This window comes from Anomaloglossus baeobatrachus, chromosome 3, assembly GCF_048569485.1.
Source record: "Anomaloglossus baeobatrachus isolate aAnoBae1 chromosome 3, aAnoBae1.hap1, whole genome shotgun sequence".
NCBI lineage: Eukaryota > Metazoa > Chordata > Amphibia > Anura > Aromobatidae > Anomaloglossus > Anomaloglossus baeobatrachus.
In genome coordinates, this window is record NC_134355.1 from 696,235,263 (window position 1) to 696,255,477 (window position 20,215).

General features: G+C 44.2%; 1 protein-coding gene across 1 annotated transcript in view; it reads left to right on the forward strand.

Moving 5' to 3' along the window:
• Nucleotides 1–18,768, forward strand: part of LOC142297459 (vomeronasal type-2 receptor 26-like) — a 164,329-nt gene extending 145,561 nt beyond the window's left edge. The window contains exons 4-5 of the mRNA XM_075341685.1: nt 3,350–3,473; nt 17,852–18,768. Coding sequence (XP_075197800.1) covers nt 3,350–3,473; nt 17,852–18,768 — 1,041 coding nt within the window. The remainder of the gene's footprint in view (nt 1–3,349; nt 3,474–17,851) is intronic.
• The last annotated feature ends 1,447 nt before the right edge of the window (nt 18,769–20,215 follow it).

Sequence of the window (20,215 nt, forward strand, 5' to 3'; positions counted from 1 at the left end):
TTTAGAGAAGTAGTAGCGACTGGGCATCTGGTACTGGGGCACAGCGACAGACATAAGGTCTCTAAAATCCTGTGTGGCCACCAGGCAGAAACGCAGCATTTCGGTAGCCAAGAGCTTACAGAGGGATAAAGTCAACCTCTTAGCTTTGTCATGGGTCGCAGGAAATGGCCTTTTATTTGTCCACATCTGGGGGACAGAGATCTGCCTGCTGTGTGTAGACGGTGGTGAGTAGGGTGTCCCTGAAAAAATGCAGGTTTGTGAGGAAAGTGCAGGAGTAGACATGATGTTGCCTTCATCCAATGTTGATGCTATCGATGTCTGAGAGAGCTGTACACATGCACTTGTTTCCCCTTCCAAACCAACTGACGACCTACCAAGCAAACTGCCTGTTGCACAGTGGTGGAAGTTGTGCGTGGAAAACCCGGTGTAACAGCTGTCCCCACAGTCCTAGAAGATGAAGAGCGCGCGGATGCACTGGAAGGGGTAGGCAGTGGATGGTCCACTCCGCTATGCCGCATTGCAGCACGGTGAGCTTCCCACTGGGACATATGATATTTATTCATGTGACGATTCATGGAAGAAGTTGTCAAACTGCTGAGGTTTTTGCCTCTACTAACAGATTCCCGACAAATTTTACAGATCACATGATTTGGGCGATCCCTTGCAAGGTCAAAAAAGGACCAGGCTAGGCAAGGCTTAGAGGGCATGCGACTTGCTGAGCCACCCCGACTAGTGCTCAGAGGCAGAGTGGTGGCTGAGGATGCAGTTTTAGACGTGCTACCAGTACTCCTCCTCTGTCCAGGAAGGTGCAAGGTAACTTCGTCGTTAGTAGCATCCTCCTCCACCGCCTCTGTTGACCTACTCGAGTGCCTGACTTTGGGTTGACAGTAGGTGGGATCTAGAAGTTCCTCATCAAGCGTTGTGTTTGCACTCCCCTCCCCCTCAGACCGAGCCTCTTCCTGCCCTGAACGAATATTTAAGTTGTCATCCCAATCTGGTATCTGCGTCTCATTGTCATCAGTATGTTCCTCATTGTCTATTACAACAGGTGTTTCAGTTTGTGAATAAGGGTCAACATTATGCTCATGAACTTGGTCATCACAGCCTAAATCTGAGTCACAAAGGTTTTGGGCATCACTGCAGACCATTTACTGGTCTGTACTCACTGTAGCTTGGGAGCAGCAGACCTCTGATTCCCAGGCTATAGTGTGACTGAACAGCTCTGCAGACGCAGCCTTCTCTGTTCCACCATACTGTGTAGGGCGGATGGAGACTTGAGAGCTGGGAGAAAGCAAGTGTGATTGGGATGGGAACTCAGAGGACTGGTGTTTTTTGGATGTGGTAGTTGAGGTGGCGGAAAGGGCACTTGTTGGACCACTTGAGATCAATTCAAGCATTTTCTTTTTTTGGCCATCATTTACCTTTGTTCCAGTTGTTCGTGTTCGTTAAAAAGGAGCACATCTGATTGTCCACGGAAAGTAGTAGACATTTTACTTTTGCTGGAATATGACCTATCTTCAGCAGATGTTAATGGAGCTTTGTCACCTTCCCCACGGACACAAACTTTTTTTCCTTTTCCAACACGCCTGTTCCCCTTTCCACCAGCATCTGTCATTTTGCCACTCATTTATATTGCGACAAGATTGTGCACTTAAAATGTGTTAGTAAAAATTGAGAGGTGGTGTAGATTGCAGTGTTGGTCTACCTTTATTAACAGCAGAATAAACAAAAAAAACTATCCCGGACAATGCAACTATGGCCCTTAAACTGGCAGCACAGTTTGCTATTCTAATAGCTTAGTAAAAATGAGTTTGAGTGTGCAATGCAGAGGTGCTGCAAATATCTTTGCACCATTGGGACACTAATGAAGTCCAACAGCCACTTTTAGGATGCAACTAAGTTTCCTCAGTGTTTGCTAGTATAATAGCTCAGTAAAAATGAGCTTGAGTGTGCAAAGGGCAGGAGGGTACAGTGGCCGGGTTGTGGGTCAGTGTAGAGGAAAGGAAGCCTGACATTATATCCCTCCTAATGGTGACATGCAGCAGGTAAGTCCCTGAGCTTAGCTACACAGACGCTGTTATCTGTAGCTGTTAAAACCTCTTTCCTCGGACCTGACTGTCACCTATGGCTCTGAGCCTGCTGTAATTAGCCCTTGCAAGGGCTGAAAGAAACTTATATCCCTATTCTGTATAGCACTGTGTGTAGAGCGTACACAGCAGTATCGGAGACAGGAGCTGCGCCAGCGGTGACTGACACCCAGACGCAGAAGGCAGATAATGGCGTCAAGATGGGCAGATGCCCGTATTTATAATGCAGGGACATGTGACATGGACATCCTATCACACATGCCGTTGCTTCTGTGGCTAAAAGTCCATTTAGCTGTGTGTGTGTCTGGCATTGGCTGACATGCTGACCCGCCCCACTACACGCGCGCGCTTAGGGAAGGAAGACAAGAAAAGAAAAAAAAATGGCGATTGCCATTATCCCAGCAGCAGTGATCTGAATGCGCTGTTCCCGCACACTATACGCTGAAATTTCATAACAGTGTGAGTCACAGAGTGACTTACACTATTACAGTGGAAAGCCAGCTAGTAATTAGCTTAGCTTTTTGCTGCAAGAACCGTTCTCGAACGTAACTAGAACTATCGAGCTTTTAACAAAAAGCTCGAGTTCTAGTTCTATCTAGAACACCCCCCAAAATCACTCGAACCGCGAACTGGAGAACCTCGAACCACAAACCGCGCTCAACTCTACTCAGGAGGAAGGAGTTTCAAGAACATGGTGCTATAGGAACATAGTCAGAGCTCCATGAAGAAGGAAACTCAACAGTAATTTATGAAGGACTTCCTATTCCAGTCTACATCCACAGGTATGCCGGAGAAAAGTGCACCGAATATATCAGGTGGCGTGCACCTTTACTATATCTCTGATGTGTCTTTACACTGGAATGTGAAATGTGACAGAAGTTGGAGCAGATTTCAGCTTCAAACTACACATAGATTTCTGGCATGCAATACCTATGTAGCTTTTGCTAAGGTCCTTTTTTTGCAGACACAAAGGGTTTTTGCAATGTCAGGAAGATTGTTTTGTGATTTTTGCAACTTTTTGATTCCAGTAAATTAGTAAAAAGAGACTGAAATTCCCATATCATGTTTGGACTACATGAAGGTAATTTTGTTGTTTTCGTTCTGAGAGCACATTATCCAGCGGTTTTACAAGATGAATATTTTGTAGATGTTTCGTGCATATCTATCTATCTATCTATCTATCTATCTATCTATTTATCTATCTATCTATCCCTCTATCTATCTATCTATATCTGTGTTTACTTGGCCATTTTATTATCTAGATGCCCACATCGATGTGCAGTGTGAGTTGCCCCCCTGGATACCAAAAAATCCCACAGAAAGGTCATCAGGAATGTTGCTACGACTGTGCCCCGTGTCCAGAAAGAGAGATCGCTAATAAGACCGGTTGGTATCTCACGATGATAAACTATTTCTCCAACTGTATAAAGTACCTGGTTATGAAGTGTCCATCATGAAGGACGTCTCTCCCATTAACCATGGATCGCAAAAACAGGACAAAAGGAGTATAGCATGCAAAAGTATTTAATTGAAATAAATTAATCAATTTTCAGTCAAAAATGACAATCTTTGTATCATAAATAAGACAAAAGGACAGCAAACATGTGTAATTCATGGTAGTGACATGTCATAGGCAATAAAAGTGGGTAGAAGGTGGGCAAGATGGATATCTGATATATAATAAAGTGCAAGTGCAAGTGCAAAAAATCCCAGAATATAGCAGCAAGAAATGGCATGGATCGGATACAAATTATGTTGTACCATAATCCAGCATAACTCAGTATATACTAGTGGGAAGACCACCTCCCCCATACCATAAAGACCTCAAAGTACGTTTCACTAATCTTACCAATATTGCCACATAAATTAGCCAGCTTCCTCAGGGGGATACATCATATCTATCCTGTCCATACCATTCCTTGCTGCTGTATTCTGGGATTTTTTGCACATGCACTTGCACTTTATTATATATCAGATATACTTCTTCCCCACCTTCTACCCCCTTTTACTGCCTAAGACATGCCACTACCATGAATTATACATGTTTGCTGTCCTTTTGTTTTTTTTATGTCTGACTTTTTGATACAAAGATTGTAATTTTTGACCGAAAATAGATTAATTTATTTCAATAAAAAACGTTTGCATGCTATACTGCTTTTCTCCTGTTTTTGCTGTTAGTATGGAGTTTATTCACATATCCTCATGGCCCATATAGATATGGGCCTATTTGCACCACACAAGATGGTATTATTGGGATTTTGGTTGATAATCATTAATGGATGTATACAGTATATGGAAGTGAGACACTTTGATGAAATTTACTAAGAGGATTTTAGTAAAAGACGAGTCAGGCCGTATTCATACATTGCGGCTGCGGTGCAATTATTTGCCACAATCTCAGTAAATCTGCAACTTTTTATTGTTCCATGGTTGTAGCAAAATCAGCAACATGGTCACAACTCGTGAAAGAGGCCTTAAAATCTCCCCTTCAGTACAAATTCACTGACAGATTCTTAGAAAGCTCATCCTAAAAAAGCCAAATGGTGCTACATTTTTAATAAACCCACAATGAATGCATTTAAGTAAAAAAAAAAACTCCCCCCAGTCACCTTACTCTTAGTTTCCATATTCTTCAAAGAACGTAATGGTGGTAGGGTTAAAATGATGATTATGATGATGAGACTCAAGTGGTCCCTCGGGATCTGACTGCTGTTCCAAATTATATTGTCATGTGTGCACGCGAGAAAGAACGATAACAGACACTATAACAGACACTATATCGGTTATGGACCTTCTCCATGACGGGCGCTGACCAACTGGTCTTTATTGTTTGAAACTTTCTATAGCTCTCGAGAAGTGAAGGGTGTGGACAAAATACAGTCCAATCAAGTATCGCAGGCTGGACTCAGGACATATAGAAATTAGCATAGTCTCTTCCTGATAGGTCAGTCCAGGCTTAGGAGTTTCTTTGTTCATCATCCCGGGTGTAGACAGGATATGGCAGCCATCTTCAAATTACATATACTGATATATACTGTGTTGATGAAAATACACTAAATATGCAATATACATATATATATATATATATATATATATATATATATATATATATATACGTGTTAGTAAGGAACAAAGACATGCATAAATATGTGGGTTAGTTTACATCTACTAAACTATATACCTGAGTCTATGAAATGGCTGAATTAAGCATTTCTGGTTACTTAATTCTTATCCTCCACAGTCCCCCCTAAAGACTTATTTCTGCCATTTCTAAATTCTAAGGGTAATGTGTTCCCTTAGGAAGAGAGGTAGAAAGATCTGTTGGAAAAACCTGCCTAACTAAACGTTTAGGCATGGGAAGAAAGGAAAAGGGGTTTTCTTCACCGGTTTGAGACCAAGGACTCCTAGGCGAGTCCTCACCCTTTGTAGTTGGACTTTCCCATATCTCAAGATTCTCTAAATCCTCTCTTCTAACTGTTCTGGCAATGATGGTCTGAGACTGTACAGATTTTTTTGAAAAGGATAAATATGAGCAGGACGCTCAGTGCAGCTCTGGTTGGTCGACCCTTCTGCAATGCGAGGTGTGGATCCATAGATTTTTCTGTGGTTGGATAGGCTTATCTAGTGTTGACTCATGGCTCTTTTTACGCTTGTCCTTTAGAATCAATCAGTCTCCTGACCGGAGACCATACGCTACTAGCTCTGATTTAAGATCTGAAATTGGAAAATTCACCTGTTTATCATACTATTTAGTCAATCATATAAAAATTGTACATGCCTGTGCTAAACCAAAAAATATCTTACATAAAAACCTGTTTATTACAAAAAGAAAACAAAACATACATTTTGTACACGATTTACCAGTTTCTACTTTTCTATAAAATATACATTTTTTGTAAACCCATTTTTTTTTTACATACCACCATCATTTGCTTCTCAGCAATAACGTCGTTTTCTGCACTGGAATGCCTTTGACCAAACCTGGAGAGAAATCTACACAACACGCACAGACTTGCATACAACGTGCTCATGATATACATCTATAATCAGTTTGCAGTCTCTAAAAATGGGTAGAGCAGGTGCAGGGTGCTTTTGCGTACTCTTTACAGTTTTTTTTCTCACTTCGTTTTAGGCACATGTCTTACAAGACCGGGTGAGTTTGCCTACCTGGGTACTGAAACTTGGTGTCACCAAAGCACACACTGATAACTGTCTTTTACAGATTTTAGTCCATAGGTTACCTTGGCCATCATTAAGAAGGGCTCTCATGGTAGAGAAAGCTTACCACCCCTTGTCCACAGACCTTCCTCAGTCAGTTGGCTCCCTGCATGTCACACTCCATTCCTTGTTGATTTGCTTGTTCCTGTAAGGATTTAAGAACACAAGGAGTGACAGAAGTCACTAATGTGACAGGTGTCACCGACGTATGGTCCATATTGGTGAAAGACTCTCAACTCGTGGCCCGTTCACTGCTTCTTTATCAGCTGCACCTGTGCGGGCATCTCCATCCGATTCCATCAGCTCAGATCTAGACTTTCTCTTCAGTATACCTAGCCTATTTGACAACAGGAAAAATCTACAACCTACATACACATCTAAAGACTCTTACCCACTCCTGTTCTACCCATCTAGAGAAGGCATTTAATACGCCAATGCCTCCTGTACCGATAGGAGGGGAGGGAGTGGTTCAAAGTTTGATTACCTCATGTTGTGTAAACCGTAGCATATCCTGTGTAGAATCGACCAACATCTTGTTCCATCTATGAAAACAAAAAACTAAAAAATATACATTAGATCATTCTTATAACTTTAACTCTGACAATAATACAGTTAGTTTTCATCTATACTTCACGACTAAAAATACTAAATAAATAAATAAACAAATAAACATATAAGACAAGGCTTTCCTATTTCAGTTAACAGATATGCCTCATAGCAATCTAGTAAATATAACTATTGCAAGGGAAAAGCCAGCTTCAAAACCTATCTAATACGCCTGCTGCGCCCTCTACTGTTCGAGAATACAACTAATAACTTCTTCCCTCCTTGTTTTTTAGTTTTTGTTTACCAATGTGGCAAAATTCAGAGTTTTTATGCTGGTATTCCCTAAAAGAAAAAATAAGACAGCAGGTAATAAATTAGCTACATACTAGAAACTAAAATTGGACAAACACTGAAAATAACGTATATCATACAACAATATACATTGCTGGGAAATTTTAAAACCTTACGATAAACAACACAGTTCATATATACTGTATCCACAAGGAAAGAAAACCTTTGGTAGTAGAAATAACTGGGACATGATAAGGTGACAGCTGTGACTGGGTGGCTAACCTGCAAAAAAATATAAATTGTTTAGAAAAAAATCGTACAAACAGAAAAGGGGATAGGGTCACAAAATAAAAATATATTGTTTGAATAAATCGCCATTAAAAAACAAAACAACACAGAAAATAATTCACATATCTCATGTAATCTAATTTTCCCTGCAAAATTAATTGACTCATTCAGGTATGAGCAGGAAACTAAAAATGAGAAATCCTGAACTCTGAGGGTTAAACAGAACGTATTTCACCATCCGGAAAAAACACATTCCATTCTTATCTGTTAGTAGAAGCCAGAGAGAAAGGAAAAAACCCTCATCTTCTATTTTAAAAAGACATAGCCATGAAAACATCTTACGCTCCACAGCACACATCTCCACTGGATGCATTATATATTTTCCTTTTTTCTTTCTACAAATGGATTTGCTACCTTCTGACATCAGTAGGGGTAAGTAGTTTATGATTTTGTTTTTTTAGATTAACTAACACAATACAAAGATATGTATTTACCTACCTCTATTCTATTTTATGCTATAATGATGCAGGACTTCTAAAATACCAATTGATTGTATGTGGACAGATACCTCTTTCTATTTATCAATTCTGTAAAAGTTTCGCTTATTTATCTGTGACTTACATTTATTGGATTGCTGAGTAAACAAATATACTATTTTACACGTATACAAATGTGTTAGTCATATATACCAGAGAACACCCCTCACCTCTTCCCCCCCCCTTAAAAAAGGAAAAAAAAAGTCTAAAGGGGATGGGTGGAGAGCTGTGGACAAAGAGCCATTGAGAGGGCTTATGGCTTATGAGGTGTACTGCCATCAGTGGGTGTAGCAAGATGGCTGCCACAGGAAGTTCCAGGCACCTGACTTCCGGGTGTAAGTCCATGTTGTGACTCCCTGGGTGTAATGGGAGGGGTTGGAACTACGGACGAAGCCAGGGGTGTTACTTTTAATGGCTGTAAACCAGTTTGCATTCCAGCATACAAAGGAGGGGTTTGATTAATACCAAATGTAATGACTTCTAAAGGAGAACAATGAGACGAGGCAGCTGGAGAAAGACATTTAGTGATTCTAGAAACAGCAACAGACAGTGAATGGGGTCTTTGTCCTCCAGTATACCCTCACTGGAGATTAATATGGACTTTTGTACATCGGTTGCAGCCTGCCATTTGGTGGTAGTCCAACTACTTTACACAATTCTTTACAATCTTTTGTATACTGTTTCCCGCTCTTTTTTTTTTAAACTAGGGCGATCGCGTTCTCAGCTCCAACTAAAAAAACACATTTCTTTTTGAACAGAGTATGCATAGTGCTGTAATTGGATTGGCCACATCCAACTGAATCCTTTTCCCTCCTCCCCTGCTATGTAATAAGGACACACTTATGACGTCCAACGTATGAATACAATACCGTTCCTCATACGTCCCTATTTCTGGCATCTTACATAGCAGTGCATGAGTTAATACTCAGGGGAATACGCTGATTCAAACACTTATCTTCCACCGGAACCCCTCCCCCTCTTTGCCGTATAAAGAGGACGCAGTTTTCGCATCCAACACGTGGATACTAATACCGTTCTCCACGTGTTCCTATTTCTCCGGCTATAAACACGGAAATAGATGTGATACAATCACTGGGGGGAAACACTGGTTCCCTTATCTCTCTGTTCCAAAAACAAACTCAATTGCAAAATACTAAAAACGCATAAGCCAACTAGTTTATGTTCTAAATTCCAAACAAAATAGCACTTGTAGACTAGCTGGGCTCCGTGCTCTCTCCCAGTCACTCACACTAGCCCCCTCCTTCTTGTTTCCTTAATGTAAAGACTACGGCAGTGGGTAAGTGACCCCTTCTTCCTCTTCCCTCTCAGTGAAAGAATGCAGCTGCATCCGTGGGCTCCTGCTCCCCCCTCCCTCTGCCTTTTCGCTCCAAGGAGCGATAGGTAATTCGCTAACCCCCTTTCTCTTCTCAGCTGAAAGACTGCAGGGACGTAGCTGCGGAAATCGACCCCCACTCTGTCCCTGATTAAACAGCCGGTGGGTGTATGACCCCCCTTCTTCTTCGCTACTAATTCCAACAACTGCAGACAATTAACTCTTTGAGAACTAAGTCAGAGCTAAAGCAAAGAAATTACAAACCTTCTGGGAAGCTGAAAGCCCCCCTCCCTCTTTGCAACTCAGAAATACAGACAGCCAGTCAGATCCGTAAGACCTACTGTACCAGCACCTATGGGTCTGGGTTCCTTCCTTCTCTAGGTCACCGGCGAGTGACAGTCACACCGTTAGGTCTCCGGTGCACTACCACTCTCCGTACTAGTGACCACTACCTTTCACCAGGCGTCTCTCGATCCACAGATAGAAAAACACATACAATGTATATGATTCTTACCGCGGATGAGGGTGATCAATCCTATCGAGCAACACCTGGATACTTGTGGAGTAGCCCCCAGACGTCCGGAAACTGGAAGATCTGACTCGCTCTTTTTTGTGGCTCCACCATTGGCGCGACAACTGATAAGGTTAAAATGATGATTATGATGATGGGACTCAAGTGGTCCCTCGGGATCTGACTGCTGTTCCAAATTATATGGTCATGTATGCACGCGATAAAGAACGATAACAGACATTATATCGGTTATGGACCTTCTCCATGATGGGCGCTGACCAACTGGTCTTTATTGTTTGAAACTTTCTATAGCTCTCGAGAAGTGAAGGGTGTGGACAAAATACAGTCCAATCAAGTATCGCAGGCTGGACTCAGGACATATAGAAATTAGCATAGTCTCTTCCTGATTGGTCAGTCCAGGCTTAGGAGTTTCTTTGTTCATCATCCCGGGTGTAGGCAGGATATGGCAGCCATCTTCAAATTACATATACTGATATATACTGTGTTAAGGAAAATACACTAAATATGCAATATATATATATATATATATATATATATATATATATATATATATATATATATATAAAAGTGTTAGTAAGGAGAAAAGACATGCATAAATATGTGGGTTAGTTTACATCTACTAAACTATATACCTGAGTCTATGAAATGGCTGAATTAAGTATTTCTGGTTACTTAATTCTTATCCTCAACAATGGGGTAAGAGTCACTGAGAGAAATGGAGAGTTTGACTTTGGGCTAGTATGTAAAAATTTGTCTGGTAGTCGGGCTAAGGACATAGGAGTGTCCAAGCGGGTACATCAGAACATAACATAAACATAACCTTTTTAATTGAAAAATTAATACTGCTCCCAAGAAGGAGAGTTTTTTCAAAAATGATTATAAACAGAATCACATGAAAGGTGGGGTACTAGTGATGGGCGAGCATGGAAGTCACTGCTCGATACTCAAATCCCCGCCCCAGTTTTTGTGGTTACTTTTCAGCAACTAACAATGTGGTGGTTGAGTGCCAATGAAGGTAAAGGGCTATTTACACGATGCGACATCGCTAACGATATATCGTCGGGGTCACGGTGTTTGTGACGCACATCCGGCGTCAGTAGCAACATCGCAATGTGTGACACGTACGAGCAACCTTCAACGATCGCAAAAGAGGTAAAAATCGTTGGTTTTGAAGAGGTCGTTTATTTGCCAAAAATCGTTGTATGTGCAGTAATGAGGTTGTTCCTCGTTCCTGCAGCAGCACACATCTCTATGTGTAACACCGCAGGAACAAGGAACATCTCCTTACCTGCGTCCATCGGCGATGCGGAAGGATGGAGGTGGGCGGGATGTTACGTCCCGCTCATCTCCGCCCCTCCGCTTCTATTGGGTGGCCGCTTAGTGACGTCATTATGACGCCGAACAAACCGCCCCCTTAGAAACGAGGCGGTTCGCCGGTCACAGCGTCATCGCTAGGCAGGTAAGTATGTGTGACTGTTCCTAGCAATGTTGTGCGCCACGGGCGGCGATGTGCCCGTGACGCACAACCGACGAGGACGGGTACGCTCGCTAGGGTTCTCGCTAGCAAGATCGCAGCGTGTAAAGTTCCCTTTATACCATAGCCATATTGGCTACTGGCATTGCTGAGGTTGGCTGGCAGCATAGCATCATCAGGTCTATATATGACCCGGTATATTGCATCTCGGCTCACTCTACCCCGGAAACAGTGTTGGGATAGCTGCTGGAGAAGGGATTATACCCTTGCAGTCCTGCTACAACAGGAATCCAAAAGTTCTTTTCTGGGCTAATTCTATTCTATTCTCCAATAATGCTCCTCTTAGCTGCCATTAGTGTAGTGCTAGCTGCTGGAGCAGGAATAGTGTATTATAGGCATCTAAGCAGGATTTATTGTCTTACATTTCTTGCTGCTACAACGTAAATCAAAAGTAATTTTCAGGCCTACATCTATTCTATTCTAATCCCTATTTGTACTGCTCTTAGCTGCATACCCAATCTAAAATGCACATGGCGCATGGTAACGAATGAGAAAGTGGATGTCAGGCTGATGGTGGTGAATGCAGAGGCCATGACTGTTGGCAAGTGCAAACTGTGTCTGCTGTGGGAGCACAATAAACACACTCATAATCTAGACCATTGGTTCCCAACCTGTCACTCGCGAGCCACATGTGGCTCACCTACTGCTCACATGTGGCTCGCCGTCGGTCACCGAGAATGTACAGCACCACAGGACCATCTGTTTCTCAGGGCCGGAGGTTATTTGTGGGCAGCTGATCCAGGGCCCCCATGCTCTGAGAGGCCCCCAGCCTTTCAATCATAAACCTCAGCGATAGCACAAGTTGTGAGAAGGCGGGCAACTTTTCCCTATAGCACACACACAACGCAAGTTCCCAGGCCAAAGGTAACTGTTCCCTTGTCTTGCGCTTTTTTCAAGAATGTGTTGATTATAAAAAAATGTACCTTTGCAATCTATGCAGTACCAAGATTAGCAGACCTCTACAAGCCATGCTCAAGCACATGTCATCAAAGCACCCGACTAAGTGGGTTGAACGCATGGGTACACAATCAGTGTCTGCGGGTGACACTAATTCCTCCTCCCTTGTGCTGCTTGCTTGCCAATTCCCCTGTACAGGACACATATGCAGATGCCTCCTGCCTTCACCTGTCATTGCACATTTGCAACCACTTCTGATTCTTTGTCGCAGCGCAGCATTCAGCTCTCCCTACTCCAGGCTTTTGAATGAAAGTGGAAATAGGCAGCCACCCACCCTCGGGCCCAAACACTAAACTGCCACATTACCAGACTGCTTGTCTTGGATATGTTGCTGTTTAGGCTTTTGAACACTAAAGGGTACTTTACACGCTGCGATATCGCTATCGATATCGCTAGAGAGCGTACCCTCCCCCGTCTGTTCTGCGTCACGGTCATATCGCTGCCCGTGGCGCACAACATCGCTTACACCCGTCACATGGAATTACGTTCCCTGCGGCGTTGCTGTGGCCGGTGAACCGCCTCCTTTCTAAGGGGGCGGTACGTGCGGCATCACAGTGACATCACACGGCAGCCGTTCAATAGAAGTGGAGGGGCGGAGATGAGAGGGACGAACATCCCGCCCACCTCCTTCCTCCCTCATTGCGGCCGGCTGCAGGTACGAGTTTGTTGCTCGTTCCTGCGGTGTCACACATAGCGATGTGTGCTACCGCAGGAACGACAAACAACCTCGCTACTGAATAGACAACGATTTTTCGAAAGTGAACGACGTCTCACATACCAACGATTTTTGCCTCTTTTGCGATCGTTTAAGATCAATCATACGTGTAACACGCTGCAACGTCGCTAATGACGCCGGATGTGCATCACAAACACCGTGACTATGACGATATATCATTAGCGATCTCGCAGCATGTAAATGGCCCTTAAGGCTTTCCACAAAATCATGCCAACAACAGTACTTTGGAACTCGGTCTCCAGACACCACTATTTCACCAGGTGTTCTGCCTCTGCAGTATACAAGCACGTGTCCCATAACATCACCTGTTCCTTCACCAACGCAATTACTGAGAAGGGCCACTTAACCACAAACACATGGACAAGTGCTTGTGTGACGCCCTGGCAAAACCAGAGACTGCACAGATATTCCAGGTGCAGGACTCCATCCTCCTTGGCATACCAACACAAACCCACACCCATGTACACCAGCCAGCATAGCCTAGTCCCCCCCAGGGCAATAGGAACCAGTGGGTGGGACCAGGCAGATAGAGCGCCCACCTAGGGGTCCTGAGGTGTTCTGGGAGGGAACAAGACAGAACAGTACTGACAGAGGAAGTGAGAGCAGTGTGGAGTGACAGCGGAGTCAGGAGTTGGAGCCCCTGGACTATCGGACTACTGACTAGGTGGCAGTTGGCAGATAGGGCCACAGGCGATGGAGATCTGGTCATGGGAGACCTTAAGTTCACCGGGGCAGGGTTGTAGCCCATCGCTGCCGACAGCGGGAATCCGATCCGGAGGCCGTGCACAGTCGGGGTGCCTGGACCTTAGGGCAAGGACAGCTTCAGGCACCTTGTCAATTAGCCAGCAGGGGACAAGATTCCTCATCTTGTCCCACTAGTAGCCCATATAGAGCAAGACGGAAGCCCAACGCGGGGGATAGGGCGTCTGCAAGTGCCTGCAAAAATCCCAAGGGTCAGATCTCGCGGGCCACAGCTCCCACAGCAAAGACACAGGGAGTGGACTTACCCCGTTTTATATGGACTAGTCAACACACAAGACAATACAGAAGTGCAGGAGGAAGGGCCCCTGTCCTGTCTACCGGTGTGCGGGACCCGAGCACACACCTCCGGAGCCGTGGAGGGGATACCATCCTACTGTCCCACCCCATCAGCCCCGGGCGCCCCATACCAAGGCAGTGGCAGTGTTACCAATAATCACCGCAACCCACGGGTGGCGTCACACTGACAAACTCTCCCCTGTAAATAACCCCTTTATTACATTGTGGGCGACGGACTGCTGCAAGAGTCCCGGATCCGGCTGCCACTCGAGCCACCGCCACAATCCCGGTTCCGAGCGTCTCGAGTAGCTCCCCACTGGCCTTGGCCGGCACCCCCGCCCGCGACACTAGCGGTGCTGGAATCTGCTTTTCCCGGTTTCGCATCACCAATGCTAACCACTTCCGTGACACATATCTCGCATCCAGGACCTGTGTAGCTGCTACATTACAATAGTAATATGTCCACCTGTTTTTCAGTAACAGCCATAAGCCATAAGCCATCTACGGTGTCTGTCAGGTTATTCCTGACACTGCTCAGAATATATCCCAGACACTGCTCAGAAAAGTGACTGTTCTCCAGTGTTAGAAGGATCACAAGTTCTCAGTTGGGTTTAGGTCCAGTGAAGAAGGTGCTGGGTTGTTATTCTCAATCTTAAAGGTCTTTAATGGCACCGAGCAGTGGAGTCTTTGATGCTGCATAAGAGCCTTGTACTGCAGAACAATGACTGTTTCCTGGACAGATGCAGAATTTTTTAAGCACCACTGCTGGAAGACTATGTCTTCTAACAACAGAAGGAGGTTTGGGAGTTAATTTTAAGTCCATCTTCAACCTGAAAAGGTCCAACTATCTCCTCTGTAATAATCCCACCCTAAAGCAGGACACCACTTTCTTCTTGTTGGGTTCTGAGTGGAATCAAAGGTCTGTATCCATTACTGATCCAACCACAGACCAATTAATCTGCTGTTCAGAGTCACTCTCATCTCATCTGTCCATAAAACCTGTGAACAATCTGCCTCAGATATTTCTTGTCGCAGTCCTGACATTTCTCTTCTGTGTCATGTCTGATTCTTCTCATATCTTTGGTAGTTCATGTCATCTTTATTTTCTCTGGGGATAGTTTAGGAAAGCGGGTATGCTGCACTGCTGGGTGTATCCAATCCCTTGATCCTGGTGAAAGTATTAGGCTGGGACCACACGGGGATCTACTGCGATCCTCGCATGACACTAGGCTCACCCTGGCAGCACAGCGGGAGCCGAGTGTCATGCGAGTGTCACTGCGACTGAGGTCCAATCAAGCGATCGAACCTAAGCTGCGTGGGGCGGGACGACTCGGAGGAGGGGAGGGCTGGAGCTGCAGAGGGGAGAGAGGGATTTATCTCTCTCTCTCCTCCGTAGCTGGCTATTGCCACCAGTGTACTGCGAGTGCAGTGCGATTTTTCTCTTGCCCCACAGACTTGAATGGGTGCGAGAAAAACCAGGATCGCATTACAGTCGTAGCATGCTGCGATTGTTTTCTCGGTCCGATTAAGGCTGAGAAAATAATTGCTCATGGGTGCTGACACATAAGGCCGCTTTACACGCTGCGATATCGTGACCGATATCGCTAGCGTGGATACCCGCCCCCATCGGTTGTGCGACATAGGCAAATGGCTGCCCATGGCGCACAACATCGCCCAGACCCGTCACACTACTTACCTGCCCTGCGACGTCGCTGTGACCGGCGAACCGCCTCCTTTCTAAGAGGGCGGTTCGTTGAGCGACGTCACAGCTGCGTCACTGAACCGCCGCCCAATAGAAGAAGAGGGGCGGAGATGAGCGGGATGAACATCCCGCCCACCTTCTTCCATCTGCATTGTGGGCGGGAGGCAGGTAAGGAGAGGTTCCTCGTTCCTGCGGTGTCACACGTACCGATGTGTGCTGCCGCAGGAACAAGGAACAACATCGTTACTGCTGCAGCAACGATATTCGAGAATGGACCCCCATGTCACCGATGAGCGATTTTGCACGTTTTTGCAACGATGCAAAATCGCTCAAAGGTGTCACACGCAACGGCATCGCTAAAGCGACCGGATGTGCGTCACAAATTCCGTGACCCCAACGAGATCGCTTGAGCGATGTCACAGCGTGTAAAGCGGCCTATAGGCTAATATTGGTCCAAGTGGAATGTGATGTTTTATCTCATTCCACTCGCTCCGATTTTCATGCCGTGTGTTCTAGGCCTTATGTAGTGCGGTTTATTTTCTTTGTGTTTTGTCTGCCTTGTTCTGACTCCTTGATCAGATGCACATCAGCAGCTCAGGTCACTCGCTGTCTTCAAATTACATGCATTACCATGTTGGATCTTCTAACCTTTGGAGTTTAGCAGCTTAAACCCTGTGGTCTCACACAACCCCACCAGGTGAGCAGAACCTCTTCTTATCACTATTTTAACGTGGATGACATCCTATTGTGCTTTCCTTGTTCTCTTAGCAATTTTTTTGGGGATTTTTTTCTCATGTTTTTATTCCCTGGTAACTATATACAAGAAACCTTTTGCTGGTTCTGTGGTCGCCCCAATATCTGATCAGCGTCAGGAGCTATGTCCTCTGTAGATGGGGAACAATCTGTTACTTCTAAGGGCTACTTTGCACACTACGACATCGCACGTGTGATGTCGGTGGGGTCAAATCGAATGTGACGCACATCCAAAGTCACTTGCGATGTCGTAGTGTATAAAACCTTTTTGATATGATGAACGAGCGCAAAAGCGTCGTTATCGTATCATCGGTGTAGTCTCCGACATTTCCATAATGCCGGTGCTGCGACAGGTGCCATGTTGCTCCTCGTTCCTGCGGCAGCACACATCGCTGTGTGTAAAGCCGCAGGAGCGAGGAACATTACCTTACCTGCGTCCCGGCTGCTATGAGAAGGAAGGAGGTGGGCGGGATGTTTACATCCTGCTCATCTCCGCCCCTCCGTTGCTATTGGCCGTCTGCCGTGTGATGTCGCTGTGACGCCGCATGGCCCGCCCCCTTATGAAGGAGGCGGGTCGCCGGCCAGAGCGACGTCGCACGACAGGTGAGTGCATGTGAAGCTGCCGTAGCGATAATGATCGCTACGGCATCTATCACAAGATATCGCACGTACGACGGGGGCGGGGACTATCGCACTAGACATCGTAGCATTGGCTTGCGATGTCGTAATGTGCAAAGCCCGCCTAAGACTCGGGGAAAACTCTTTGTTGGCCTAATTTTCCTAAGGAGACCAAGCTCCTACTAATTCTATACACCCCAACAAAGAGTTCATCCAATCAGCATTCAGTATTATACAGTTTGGAGGTGGGAAATCTGCAGAAAGTGATGACCTGGTCACAATACTCGTTGTAGATGAAAATCACAAAGCCAATAGAGAGCTAAGAAAGTCAATGGAGAATTTACCTTTTATCATCTGCAGTTTCTGCTGAAATTAGTATGAAACAGCTGTGCTAATCGCTTTGTTCTCCTGGAGATAAACCTTTCTCATAGAGAACATGGAAGCTCTTAGCCAAATGATTACTCCTGTGTATGGGAGGGCCGGCCAAGAAGGCGATCAGCCAGACAATCGACTGGAGGTTTATTTGGTCATCCCACATTTATTTTACTTAGGGGTCTGCTGAGACCATAAAAAGAAGCAGTCGATTTGCATTCAATATTCTGGTCAAAATTTAATGAAGTCCTCATTAGTAGCTTCTTTTATTTGCTTGAAGGATGATGTCATGTACTAATGTGTTTTCTAGATATGGAAAAATGCTTGAAGTGTCCTGATGATCAGTGGTCTAATGAGATAAGAGACACCTGCATCCCAAGAACCCTTGAGTTCCTGTCCTACAATGACCCCCTGGGGTTATGTCTTGTTGTCATTGCTCTACTCTTCTGCCTCTTGACCACTCTTATATTATGGATGTTTATCAAGTACAAGCACACAGCGATTGTCAGAGCTAATAATCGTAACCTCAGCTTCATCCTCCTCCTCTCACTCATCTTATCATTTCTCTGCCCTCTGCTCTTTGTTGGAAAGCCCATGAAGATGTCTTGTCTCCTTCGGCAAGTTGCTTTCGGGAACATTTTTACAATTGCTGTTGCTTCAGTTTTAGCCAAAACCGTTACCGTTGTCCTGGCTTTTAGAGTCACCAAACCTGAAAGATCCTTGAGGAGATTTATCGGGAGACATCTTGCTACATCACTCTTGTTAGTGTCTTGTTTTGGTGAATTCTTGATTTGTGTGTTTTGGTTATCCTTGGCTCCACCATTCCCAGTATATAACACTGAGATGGAGGCAGGAAAGATAATCCTGCAATGTAATGAAGGATCTGTCGTTGCTTTCTACATGGCCATAGGCTACATTGGATTTCTGGCTGTGTTGAGCTTTTTAGTAGCCTTCATGGCCCGGAAACTTCCAGACACCTTCAATGAGGCTCAGTACATCACCTTCAGCATGCTGGTTTTCTTTAGTGTGTGGATCTCCTTCATCCCGGCCTATATCAGCACCAAGGGGAAATATATGGTGGCTGTGGAGGTTTTCGCCATCACAGCTTCCAGTGCTGGACTTCTGAGCTGTATCTTCATTCCCAAATGTTACATTATTCTACTGAGACCAGAACTGAACACAAAGGCCAATTTAGTTATCAGAAATGTTAAAAAGCTTAAAAATTAGTTGACATGTGCAGTAAGATTAGTATGAGGTGTAGGTCACAAATGCATGAGAAGCAATAGGATGTTCATAGAGAAAGAATATCTGTAATTCTTCCAGTTAGACAGTAAATTGTTGTATTATTTTCTCTAAATTATATAATAAAGATATATTATTCTGTGTGAAGGTTTTGTAGGTATTTTTTTTAATTAAGGGGAATCGGTCAGCAAATTGTCATTCCACAAAATTACTTATATGTGCATTTTGCTCTTTTAAAGACAAGTCCAGCAATCCCTTTCATGGCTGGTCTATTACTCCATCTGATAAATCAGCATTGTACTAATATGTAAATTAGACAGAAGGGCTATGGGGTAGATCTGAAGCCTCTGTCACTGCAGTTCTATTCCCTGCTGAGCAATGCTTTCTCCTGCCTGACTGGCAGCTTATTTGCCTAAAGTCGCACAGGCAGTGCTGGGCAGGAAATAGAGCTGAAGTGACGCAGGCAATACACAATTGCATATTAAATGCTGATTACTTAGGAATGAAGGGAAGGAGGGACTGTCAAAGTAAAAATATTTCTGAACAATATCTCCCTTGTAGTGCCCCATGATTTTTACAATGTTATTTTCTACTTTCATGTTGAAGGTGCCAGATCATCTTCTTAACCCCCAAATGACATTTATGACAGTCATTAAGGTGCCGATGATGGATGGGCTCTCACTCAAAGATTTGCGTCATTGTCAGGTCCCTTGCCATTCCAGCTGCTTTGCATTGCATCTTTCACAAACAGATTGAGTATTATTCCACGCAAGTGACACTGCTTGCAGTCACTAGGGGGAGCCAACCACTCTAGAATGCAGGGAATCTTGACAGCGACACAGATTTGTAGTGGCAGACTGTCAAGGTAGAGATTTTTGGTGAAGACTGCTAACGGAGTCTTTGTTTGGGATATCCAGAGACGGTGCTGTATTAGCTATATATCAGTGCCAATATATCAATGTATATAAGACAATGAACACACAGACATGCTCTCTCTTTCAGCCAGTGTCATCAACTGACTCGTGTATTCAATAGATCCAATTATACAGTAAGCATGAATAACTCCCCAATTTCTAACAGCACATTGCCTGCCTCCCGTACATTCCTTCTGTGGGAACATTACTGATAACACTTTTGCAGCTTCACATTCTGGCTTCATTATCTTTGGTTAACTCCTTCATGATTATACAACTTAGAATTATATTATGGGTCTATGCAATGGCTACATAGACAGACAGATAATTATACATCTACATCTACATTTTGATTATTTATATACACAGATATTCTTATTACGTTATTACAGTCCCCCCTTAATAAAATATCTGTGAATGTTGTCAACTTCAAATTTTAAAATTTTCCCCATTTAGATATATTTTATTATTTGGGACTTTAATTACATCTATATCTATATATGTGGGATTTTTATGAG